This window comes from Carassius auratus, chromosome 48, assembly GCF_003368295.1.
Source record: "Carassius auratus strain Wakin chromosome 48, ASM336829v1, whole genome shotgun sequence".
Classification (NCBI taxonomy): Eukaryota; Metazoa; Chordata; class Actinopteri; order Cypriniformes; family Cyprinidae; genus Carassius; species Carassius auratus.
In genome coordinates this window covers 4,800,045-4,812,947 of record NC_039290.1, presented here as the reverse complement: position 1 = coordinate 4,812,947, position 12,903 = coordinate 4,800,045, and the positions used below count along the sequence as shown (strand labels likewise).

Genomic DNA, 12,903 nt, shown 5'->3' with positions numbered 1-12,903 from the left:
TCATTTAAAATTTTCGATTCTGTTCGTAACTATAAAATTTGATTTAATTTCTGTTTCTGTTCCTGTCAAAATTTCGTTCGTTTCCAGTTTTCGTTTTTGTTCCTTGAACCGGTTCAGAGTCCTGTGTAAAAGTGTAAACAAGAAGTCAGTTGCTAGTCACTGGCAGGTTCAACAATGAGCATGATGGCGAGGAAAAGCAAGGACAACTTTGTGTGGACGGATGATCAGGTGCAATTGTTACTCAAAGTAACTAATGATTACAAGACGGCCGAAAATGTCTATTGCGAGTCATGCCAAAAGAAATACAGCCACATACTTGACAGAGGCATGATACATTACACGGTCAAAAGATACGCAACCATGCCACCATTTTCAAAAGTCTCTGTTTTCGTCCATTTACACTGAAACACAACCCCAAAGTTTTCAAACTAAAACGGGGTCAGCAGCGTTTTCATAAGTCTCTGTTTTCGAACGTGGAAAACGCAGAGTAGTGTAAACGATGGGCATAACCATATCAAAGGTTATGCGTTTTAAAACGAAAACGCACTAGTGTAAACAGGGCCTGAGTGTGAGCTTTTTAACCTTCAGTGCCAAGCATCAAACCTATCCAAAGGGCCTGATTAGATATTCACATTGGCAACGCTTATGCTCATCACCAAAACCTGTTTCCTATGACTGTTGTTTCAGGTAGGGGGTTATTGACCCATACACAAATCTGGACAAGGGTCGCCACTTTGGAAGCCACCTTATCAACAGAATGTCCTCCTTAGATCAGTTCTCAAACTAGCACTGCGATAGGCTTGATCAGGCAGCCTGATGAATCGTAACACCGGCTGAATGACTGAATAGCATCAAAGGGCTGCATGTGAAGCAGTGAGCAGGTTGGGCAGGCAGGAAGACAGGAGCAAGCTGGGCTCTTTGATAAATCTTTCATTCAGCCTTCTTGGCTTATGACTTCTCTTCCTATCACCCTGTGTGTCTCTAAGTTCCACTTTCTCTGTGATTCAGCAGAGACACTGGAGCTGAAGGACCATGTTTCCAGTAAAAATAGCCTGAAATATCTGACAGGAAATTAAACAAAAACATCACGGTAGGGGATTTCTAACAGTATTTTTTTTTTTAGGTAAAACAAGCTCTAATAGCAAATGAAAATGTCTAAGGAGGATTATTTTACTGTAAAAATATTTTCATACTCCTACTGGTCATGAAAAGGGAGTTTAAAAAAAGCTTGGTGACAGCAAGAGGATGGAGAATTGTGAGGTGCTTGTTTTTTTTGTGTGTGGGCTCACAGACTTCGCTATGCTAATCGTTAAAGATCAACCTGCAAAATGCCATATATTTATTGAAGGGCATTGACTGAGGAGTGTTTACAGAACATATATATTCATATTTTAATATCTCAGACTTCCTCCTTAGTCAATCCTGACATTCCTCTAGTACCAAAAGGGAAGGCGCAGGAGGTTTCTGGTGCAATGTTTTTAATGAGGCCTAGAAAAACATGGAGTAGGGCAGGCTGACATCATAAGCCACTGACGGCCCATCTGGGGTCAGACAGGGGATCCTCTAGGGTCCTTAATGGGGACAGAGTGGAGTCTGCTACTATGAAGACCACCCTGCTCAGACACTCAATAATGTTTACATCAGAGTGACAATCACCTCTGACATCATGCTAATGGCAAATTTACTGAAGCTAATAAAGGATACCCCGGAGGAAACCAAATAGCAATAGTTTGTCATTAAGGCTCTCTCTTAAATTTCACTCAAACAGATGCAAAACAATCAATGACGAAAGTTGGGTATCGAGATCCGGTTCTATTTTAAAACCATTTCAATTTCTGTATCTGAAATTTGTTCAGTTGTATCTATTTATTTTTTATTATATTATTATTATTTTTTTATTATTATTGGATTCGAAACTAGGAATCGATAATAATCGGAATTGATACATTTAAAATTATACCCAACCATACTGACACCCTTTGAAAAAAACATGTTGAAAGGATTAGTCTAAAATTATTTTGATGGTATTTGCTGGGGTGTGCTGTTAAGCTTAGACTAACCCTTACTACTCCTGATATTCAATCCTGTAGGTTGTGAGGTTCAACAGGATTGTTTGGATTGTATCCTGTTACACTGTTGAATGAAATATGACTATGCAAGAACAACAACCAGCAGCATAAACATTATGATGCAGATCATATCTTTATTCCAAAGAAAACATAAAACAAGTTTTGATCTACTGAGGTCTTCTAGTAAGTAAAAGCAGGCATGGGAACTGTCAATTCCTTAAAGAGCAAAAAATAAATACTGTGCCAAGAGAACATCATTCAAAGGCGGAGAACTCAAAATAAAGCTCTTAAATAAGCCATGGACACAAGCTCAATTAAAGTAGTACAATTTGGAAAAAGCTTCCATGATTAGGGTTTCAGATACTACATCTAACTACGCCTCACATTCAAAGCTGGTTTAACAAGCCAATTAGTAATCTAGCTGCTGTGTCTAGTAATAACAAAAAGGTTTCTTACCGCTTTGGTACAAGGCACATCCTTTCCCAACAGCCAGTTGAGCTCCAAATTCCCTTCTCCCTGATAGCAGGATTGCATACGCTCCTTGATCCGTGCATTGATGTCCCGGATGCTGAAGACACAGAGGGCCGAGTCATCAGGTGGATGGTGGTACTGTTTTTGACCTTTGGAAAAGACTGCAAAGAGCACATCGTCTTGAGCGCTAATGTTGAGGGATGCCGCAAGCACTCGTCCAGGTTTCCCCAAGTAGGCCGCCTGCAGAAGGCGATACTCAATTCTGTTTCGCACACATCCGATAGGCAATGACACATAGGAATGGAATTTGTGGTCATCTTTGCACAGTCGGACGATTCGAGAGGTGTAAAACAGGTCATTTGAGGGCCCGCTGGAAGACAAGCTGTTCTCCGGCGTCTCCGGTTGAACGGTCAGAAAGTAGACAAAATTGCCACTGGCAAAGCCATAGATGTAGTAGATGTCGAAATGAGATACCAACGCCAGGGTGTCGGAAGGAATCTTGATGAGAGATGAAACAAAGTCAGTGTGTAGCTCGTAGTCCAGCATAGCTGAAGACTCCGGGTCACGAGGAAGCTTCCGGCTAGAGATGGTTGGAAAGTAGTCTTGCTTCCCATCCACAGCTGTACCAATGAAGAGGGTCCCATCCTTGCCCTGTGAGGACACAATGACCCCATACATGGTGCCCGTCTGATTGACACTGGAGAGGTAGTGCTCTTTTTTGTGAGACGGCTCTACCAGAATGAAGAGGTCATCCAACCGTAGCAGTTTGCAGACACCTTGGAAGAGGCTTCCGCAGGCAAGTAGTCGGTTCTGAGAGTAGTCGATGAGTAAAAGTTTGTTGATGTTGTTGGTAGAAACCAGAGGTTCATTGCAAGGCTGAACGATAAGTGGAGGGTAGCAGGCCTTGTTGTCATCTTCCGGACCAGTACCATGGGATACTAATAGTGTCAGGTTGCCCGATAACTTGTAGACGCGGTTGACAGCACCAATGTAGAGTGCTCCTGTTGTCTTATGAACTGTCATGTGATTAAAGGCCCATTCTCGTCGCTCAGGGTGAAACGTTGTAAAGGACTGTTCACAGCACACTACAGGCAAGATTAAGACTAGTGCCCAGCATGTAAAGGACAATTTGGAACCATATCCAGGACTTTGTTTCAAAGTCCGCTTTGAATTCTGCAGTCCCTCCATGGTCCGAGGGACCTGACAGGTTAGAAAATTAAGAGTTTAAAGAAGTATCAGAAAGCTCAATCTTCGTCCTCGTAGTCTAAAGGTTTACTCTATGGTGCAGCTCCTTACCAGCATCTTCACATGTTTCTGAAAGAGAGAAGAAACATAAATCAGCATCAGAACATTTAGACTCGCAAAAGGAAACAGACAATGGAAATTGCACCTCATTCACTAAACCAAGGCCCTCTGCCTCCTTTGAAGGAATGTGTTAACTAACCCAAGAGGAGGGGGCAGCTCTTCTAAGGGACAATTGCAGGAAGGGTTTATCTTCACATTCCAAAGGAGTTGTTGGGCAGGATAACACAAAGCAGGAAGGTGAGGCACGTCGTAGCAACGGAAATTAGCATGACATGAGTCACGGTGCTTGCTGGTTCTCTGAGACAGCGGTTTCTAAGAATGGCGTTCAGTCAGAGTTCTCTAGAAAAGCGCCTGCTTTGTCAACTAACATAAAAAAAGAAAGAAAGTAACTGTAGCAAAAGCAATTCTGAATAGGTCTGACAAATCTTTTTAAATGTATTCTTCTTTTAGCTGCGGAACCATTTGATTTTTTTCCCTAAAACATTTTTTGAGTAATGCATTTATGTCAAGAAAATTGCACTTAAGAGCTTTCCTTTATGACAAAATATTAACATCGGCCTCTCATTTCTTGACATTTGCTTCTTCTTTATTATCTACACTTCCCAACCTAGTTTGTCAGTGTCTAACAGTAAGAAAAGTACATTGAGAAAAAAGCAATTTATGTAATAGGAGTTTGCAAATGCTGGTAAAGTCCCCCATATGATAAATCAAAAGGGGCCTCCTTTCTTCTGCATTTATCCCAGGGAGTTAATTATCCAATCCACTGCACGAGAGAGGCCTGGATCTTATTACTACAACAAAGTGTGAACAAATTTGGTGCCGGTTCCATGCACCCTGTTTTTACTATCTGCTCTGTAAGGGGGCTGTTTAACAGGATCGGAATCCATTAATTATGCTTTCCAATTCTGTTCTTCTGTTTTTCTCTCTTTCTTTTTTTGTATCCCTTTGACACCATTATGTCCTGGAGGGATTAATCATTGGCACCAGAGCAATCATCCCTAAATGAATAAGGCAGTCATTAGAGATATACAATCTACACTGTCTGAGCACATTCACCATATTTCCTCTCCTATTTTTTTCCTTCCATTTGATTTGCATGCATTATTAGTGCTAGGTGGTCCAACAGGACTAACAAATGTAGGCAATGCCTGCACATCGGAGAATCACATATGATTAAGCAATGAGGTCCAACAGTCGTAATTAGCTTAAACATGTTGATGAATTTAAGTGGACAGGGCTTTGCTAGTGTGCTCGAACATGTCAAGATATAGAAGTCTCCTCATGATTTGCATAAATTTGCTAAAGGGACGAAGTGGTAAACAACATGTGCAGAATTATAAACAGCACTTTGCTTACATACAACAGAGTGCTTATATACAAGCTTAGCATCCATGTGCACTAGCTTGGTTTTGAGGTGCAGTCTGTTAGCATGGCTGTAAAGGGAGTTGTAAAACCCAGTCCTAGGGTTGGTTGTGTCCTTCCCGCTGCTCTTTTTTGTGTGACTTCACAAATGCTGGAGGTGCAATGTTGTGTTATCTGGAATCTGCAGAGCAAGCAACTTTCTGCAGCCTTCTGGCTTTTAGGCCTCACATTCACAAACATAATCACCTCTTCTCTCCAACTGTAAACCATCAAAGGATTTATCTTATAATTTTGCTCACTTAACTACCACCACCCTTCTCTTTTCTTCCTTTTCCCTACCCCTTTTTCCCCCGTTCCCTGCTGACTGCTGGCTCGGAGCGAGTGCACTTCTCTCTTTTTATGTCGTAGCGACAGCTGCACTAAAGAGGGGACCGAATGGTGTAAATAACGACTGTTCAAAGTTTAGCAGCAGTGCTGTCAGGAACAGAAGCAATAGGGGCTTTGTTTATTATGATTTGTGTTTTTCCCTCTTTTCTTGCAACGCCTAACAGGACTCTGCTTATTATGCAGCCTGGCCAAAGAATTGAATAGATGAGACTGATTCGCCTCTTAGCTTCCTTTTATTGTTTGAAGTCAGTCCTTTACACTTGGCTCTCGGAAGAGATTACCATGTCAATGTTTGCACCTGTGAATCATGGGTTCATCACACCAGAGCCTATAGCGATAATGGTGCGATTTAGGCAGGTTTGTCAGAACAGGCATCTGTATTGTGGAGGCAACAGCACGGGCATTTTGGCAAGAGCTGTACTTCACCATGACAGTGATTCACATCCATACAGTGCACCAATGGAAAGGTAACAGTTGCCTCATTAGCATATCCATTATGACTTCACAACCACAAGAGACTGCACATTTATTCCAATGTCCTGCCACTGTCTCTGGTTTGATTTGTAGCAAAGCTGCACCTGCATTAGTAAGTCAAATAAGAAGACCATAATTGCACTCTAGGGATTAGCATTTTAATAATTGAATATTTAAAATAATAACACTATGCAATTATACATAAAAATATATATACAAAAAAACAAAACAACAACAACATAAAAATCCATCTTGGCCTTAAAAAGATTTGGAAATGCATGCAGTATACTTTACCCCAGGTTAAATAGTAGGCACTGTTTCTGCACTGTAACCACTGGCACTTTGGATTTTAAGCACTCGTTTTCTAATTAAGAAACCATCACTAGTACTCCACTGAGCCCCTGACTGTTATTTCAGTTCCATCTGACTGAGCATCAGCACATGGTCCCACTGAGTGTCATTTTATCATGCGAAAATCCATCCCTGGGTTATAATCCTCTCATCACATTTACATTAAACTGACCTCTGAGATACAATGCTGTTCAGATGGGATCCAAAATGAGCACCACTAAGCTCTTGTGAACCACGGTGAATTCGAGGTTATAGTTCTAAACAGCTCCTCAGAACAGAGCTGATTTTTCAGGCCACATTGGTATCTTTTACACTGCGGTATCCAAATTGATAAGGGGTTAATGGAATTTTCTAGTGCGTTATATCCAAATACATGGTGTTGGGTTTCAATGCGGGGCTAAATGTGAGTGTACAGACTGAAGGAACAGTAAAACCGCTGCATTCCAGTGAATACTGAGGCTGTGATTACTGTACAGGAAAACTGTTGTTTTCCTTAATGAACACTAAAGGCAAAACAAACCACATGTTAGTGCTGTATAAACACACAGAAGCCTTGCGACTAAGGGTGTTTTCACACTTGGTTCACTTGCCTGGTCCGAACCCGAGTTCGGATGCTCCCCCCTCCCCCTACCCCCGCTGGACTGTGTTCATATTATAATATTTGAGTCCAAACCGCAGTTCGCTTGCGTCATCAAGCCAGGTGCTGTTTACCCCACTGCTTGGTAACGACAGCGCAGGAGAAGGCGGCAAATGCATAACATTACTCTCTGCACTTTTATGTATTACGTTTTTGAACTGTTCATTTTGTTTATAAAGCTTCGGTAACATTATGGCACTTGCGTCTGTCTTAAGAATGTACTGAAAATGCTCTAAAGAACATTGAAGGCGAACATAAATGAGATGTACAGCTCTCTGCTTGCAGCGCGTCAGTCACGCTCATCAGGAAAGTGAGTGAAACACACACACAAACACAGACTTTCATCAAATAATTTGTCATTAAACGCGGTTCACTTCCGCGATTGGGTACGATTGCATTCACATAAGCAGCGAACCATACCAGAGTTCACGTGAAGCGTAACCTAGACCACTGTTTTTAAGCGGACTCGGGTTCGGTTCGCGGGTGCGCATCCGAGTACGGAAGACAGCGTTCACATCATCCAAACGAACCGAACTCTGACATAATTCGAACCCGGGTGCGCACCAAAAGTGTAATGACCAGATACCTGCCAGGGAAATTGCGATAGCTTTCTAATCTCTGGAAGTATGACCCATACTTCATATTACCATTGGCATAGGGACATTAGAATTGGTTTAGGAATGGAAGAGTAATGCTATGTTTTGATTCACTGCAGACTCAACCCAAAATTCAAAGCACAGGTGAACCGTTTCAACAGACAGAAGGGTACTTTTAAGCACTAAGGGATGATCTCTATACAGAAAGCCTGGCTCAAGGGCTCAAGCTATGGATACGAGAGCAAAGTGAACCCCCTCCCCGTGTGCCGTGACATATTTTCCCTCCTTTTATAAGCTACTTAACAATAGAACCAAAGTTGTTTGATCTTTTAAATTCATATTTACAGCTATTGTACTGCTTCAGATAAAGAACCTAAACCACAATCCCGTTATGGCGGAAAATCCTATTAATTGTTGTGCAACTGAAAAAAAAAAAAAAAACACTTTGGAATTTCATGCCTGGGATTAATCCATCATTCCTAATAACGACTAATCTTTCAGCATGTAATCTAAATGGTTAACAAAAATATCACTAGTCATACAGCAAGGAAAAATAAACCGAAGTTCAAAAAGTTGCTTCATTTAAAAAGGCCGATCACTTGGCAGCAAAGAGTCTTATCTCTATTCCCATTTATTTAGCAGGTTAAAAATAGAAAGTCTAATTTTCCTTCAGGGAAGCAGCACTTTGTGGGAGTGTGTCTAAAAAGTGATTAGTAGGAGAGGTTAGTCCATTAGTCTTTATTTTTTACATGAGATTCTCTGGTGGTGATAATGAGTGGCTTTGTGAGAGCAGGGTGTCGTGGCAGTGTAGAGATATTTATAATTTCTTTTGTCTCTGTGGGAGCTCTGGCTGCTTCTCTCTCTGTGCCAGCTCCCACTGCCGAGCGCATCCTTTCCCCCATTGGGAAATGACACAGTGTGAAGTAGGGACGGATTACACTCTCACTGACCACATGGCTTCCTGTTGGTCTTCTCTCGCCTACTCAGTTCCATGAAAGAAGAGTATAAAAGTGCCTAAGACTTTGAATGCATCAAATAGCAAAATTACTAGCAAAAAAATCATATACTCTTAATCTTCAAGTCGAGATGAACCCCTTTTATTTTCTTAATACACGTTTCTGGTCTTATTGTGAATAATTTGTTGGTGCATGTAATTATGATGAAAAAAAACATTATATATATATATATATATAAATTATTTTTTATTAAAATAATAAAATGTAAAAACAAATTCAACAGAGACCACTTTTGACTATGAAATGCATTGCGCATGGATAAAATATTTTTGTTCAAGTAGGAACAGTGTCACTTTAAGAGCATAAAAGGTCTTAAATTGATGATGTCACATTTACCTGGACAAGCAGACAGTTTCTTATTCTAGACACTATATCAACTCAAAAAGCAGAAGAAGCCTACGCCTCATTCTAACTAGTCAGTATTTAAAAACGAACAGGCCAATTTTAAGGGAGGAATTGCATTAAGATGCCCATTAGTAAACCGTGTATTCATTATGCAAATGTCAAATCCACTAAAAGGCACAGTCCTAATTAGCACGACTGTACCGTTGAACTTTTGTGCTGTACAGTCAGCCACACAATGTGCATGCTAGACAATTCGATCCTTAGGCAATTTTTTAATGACCAGCTTGCCACTATTATCTCGTCTGTCTTTCACCAGGACACTGAGTGATACAGTCTGACCGAAGCATATCAAAGTCTATTAAATCCCTCACACATTGTGATTTCCCACAGAAAAAGCCATGTCAACATGACATCAGAATTAGCAGCCGTCAGCAGGCGCTCTTATCCCCGAATGCAAACAAGGGTGTGTGGATCTAATCTCTGCCTTTCACCCGCAACCTGCTGCGACATCCCCGCATCCGCCACACTTGGACTCTTGGAAAATAAACTCGCTCTCTTGCTCCCGACACAGTCCTGCGACTCCACTGAGGGGAGATTATAATATCATTGTTATTCTAATGCATTTTGTTCTCCCTCCCACAGTCGCTACCTCCTTGGCTAACAAACAGGGACGTGGACACAAACAGGAGCTTGTATCGAAATCACACACTTCTTTACACACACTCCAACAGTGTCTCGGCCTCCCATCTATTACCACGACTGGCAGTCTGCTTAAGGATTTAAACATACACACATACAGGAAGTACTTCTCATCAGAGCTGTCTGTCAAGCTTGGCACAGGTTTCTATTAAGGCTTATTTCCATAAATCTGAATTGTAAAGGGCGGCAGTGGGAGACGGGGGGAAACCTCGGAAAAAGACACGAGACACAAACGGAAAATGTCACCAGAGGCCACAGGATTCTGATCTACCTCCCGAGGCTCCGCGGTTTTGAATTTAATCAAGCGCTTTGATTGACGCAACGCTCGTTTATCAATCAGTGTATGCTTTTCGGTCTGCGAGTTTTGAAAGTCAACATTATGATGAAGAGTCGCACATGAAAGAGCGAGTGGAATCTGCTGTTGTGTGTTCAGACATGCGAGGTTGATGGTTGATGCTAGTTTTTGAAAACTGTAACAAAAGATTTATATGAGATGTGACTGACACCAGATCCTAACCCCCCACCCCCCGCCCACTGTGAAAGCTCACTGATCCAAAATCCTGCCATTCAAATATTGCATCTTTTCCCTGCTCAACGTTCGTTATTTCAAGTTTAGATGCAAATTGAGAGCTACACTGTCATGACGTGTACCCGAAGCGACATGCTCACTTTTTCTAGGCACGTCCGCAGTGAGATAAAAACTTTGCTCTTTCTTATACATCTCTCACATCCCAGAGTCAAGTGGCGGGTGTTAGGACAGAACGAGAGCAGTATTAGGTGTCCTCCAGCAGAAAGGAGGACAGGAGAGATTTGCCGGGTGCTGGATTACATAAACAGCAGCGCTCCCAGCTGTGAGAAGGGAACTTTAAGCTCTCTCAGGCCCACATCCTAAAACCCCAGACTGGGGTCAGTGTTAACCCAAAGCCACACACTGCAAAGAGTCAACCACTGACCTAGCCAATCAGCTAAATCACATCTCAGCCCACAGCCAATCAGATTGCAGCTCAGCGAAACAATGCCTCTATCTAATAATAAGCCTGAATCATTCTAAAACCCCAGTGAAGCTGGCTGCTTAGTACAAATACACCGCTACCTATCTCCTATTTAGAAAACACAATGGAATATGATCAAATCCTCAGAACAGACTCAAAGAAGTCAAAGAACGAATTTAACCTTCATGTGGATAATGTCACGGAGTGGATTTCTCCCAAAGGAGTTCCTCAGCTTTGGATCAGTGTATAAATGCGTGTGTGTGTGTGTGGGGGGGGGTGGATTTGGCTGGCAGGGAGACGGGGCCGTATGAGGCACTGGCACCCAAGAGAGAGGGAGAGGCAGCAGAGGCCCAGCTATTCATTACTCCAGCTGGGCAACAACCCATTACAACAGCAGTCACAACTCCAAAAACTGGCACCCACACATAGACTATTCTCTGGGACAGATTTACACAGCCTGGCACAGAGAACTAAAAAACAAACAACAAAAAAGAGAGTCAGTTAGATAGAGAAAGGACAAACAAGGAAGATTAACAAAGTTTGTGGAAAAAGACGGCATAAATAGACGGACAGCAGTGTTTATGGAGACGACCGAACTGCATAATATTACTTCAGTCTGCCGCCGTGATGCTTGGCTCTCAAATCTGTTGCATTACATAAGATATTCAGGGAAATGAGAGGGCACCTGTCAGAATAATCCACTCTATTCTGCTCCCACTGTTTTAAATAAGAGCTTGCCAACAGGATCCAGCGTGCTAATCACACTGCCACTGTATGCACAGCCACTCAGAGCTACCACCTGGCTGCTCCACACACAGCGGGAGTCACAGCTAGTGCACACTCATCCACAGCGACGGCAGGGACGCCACACGCAGAAAGATGACACTTGTGTGTGTATGCAATTCTAGCAAATGTGACAGTCTTCAGTAAGTAGCAGTCAACTGATGCCATTATCCTGCTTATTCAACAAATAAATAAATGGGCATGAATTAACAGGTAGAGAGCCGAGTAACTAATTATTATTATTATTAATACATGATTTATTTATTTTGATAGGTCTTTATAAATAATTATTAATTATTTCACCCATAAAATTAATGAAACAAAATAGACTTTGCAAATAATAATAATAATAATAATAATAATATTTATTTATTTGCCCATAAAATTAATGAAACAAAATAGACCTTTTTTAATAATAATAATAATAAATAATATTAATTTATTTATTGATTTGCCCATAAAATTTATGAAACAGAACAGACCTGTCAATAATAATAATAATACATTATTTTATTTGTTTGTTTGTTTGTTTGTCCATAAAATTAATTAAATAGAATAGACCTTTATTTTACTCAAATAAAATGTGTTAAAGTGCTTAGCGGTTTACTTAAATATTTATCCACTCCAGCCTGGATTCAAACCACTGTTCAAACCACAACCTCTGCTTCACTCACTATTGTCTAATCAATCAGAGGCCAATCCAATTAATGTAGTTGCTGTGCAGGAGAGTGTCCCATAATGGCCAGTGGTAAAGGGGGCCACAATGTTCCAGGTTAATCTGTGACAGTGGAGCTAAAGTATCCTCTTTCATAATCCTTTTTGTGACTGCCACGTAGCTTAACAAACAATAAGGACAGCATACGGCCCTTAAAATGTCATTCAGAAATATTACAGACTCCTCCAGTCTATGCAAAAACCTCAATGTACTTCCTGACCACTAATACATGTGTTGGACCATTAACTACAGAAGTTTATGGTACAGACAGGGACAGATTTGCAGCAGTTGATGTATTTTACACCAGCATTGTTGCAGAGTACTTGAATAAATCATGCAAATGCTGCGGAAATAACTGCTTTGGTGTCATAAATCTGTCTGTTAATTATAGTCTTACGGGCCGTTACTGTGTATTGCTTTCCGTGCTCAGGCATGGAATGTTAGGAAGCCACATTGAAATTCTTTACTGTCTACACAGAGAATGACAACTGTATGCAGTCTCTTCTTATCCCGGCAAGTCCTATTAAGTCAGGGATGCTCTTTAAATCAAACGACAAACCACTGTGTGGCTCATGGGAAGGTCGAGGTAAGACATGGCTTTATGGGTGAATATTATAAAAAATATGCCTGGGTCAAATTTTTGCCCAAAATCAAAAGGAATAATGGTCCTTCTGGCAGGGCTCGACAATAAGGACAGACCT

The 12,903-nt window shown here is 41.2% G+C and overlaps 1 protein-coding gene across 2 annotated transcripts in view; it reads right to left on the bottom strand.

Moving 5' to 3' along the window:
- Positions 1-12,903, bottom strand: part of plxna2 (plexin A2) — a 167,869-nt gene that overhangs the window by 138,131 nt on the left and 16,835 nt on the right. For both annotated transcript variants that reach the window (XM_026236931.1, XM_026236932.1), the window contains exon 2: positions 2,526-3,854. In XM_026236931.1, the coding sequence (XP_026092716.1) occupies positions 2,526-3,728 (1,203 nt within the window). In that variant the 5' untranslated portion in view covers positions 3,729-3,854. The remainder of the gene's footprint in view (positions 1-2,525; positions 3,855-12,903) is intronic.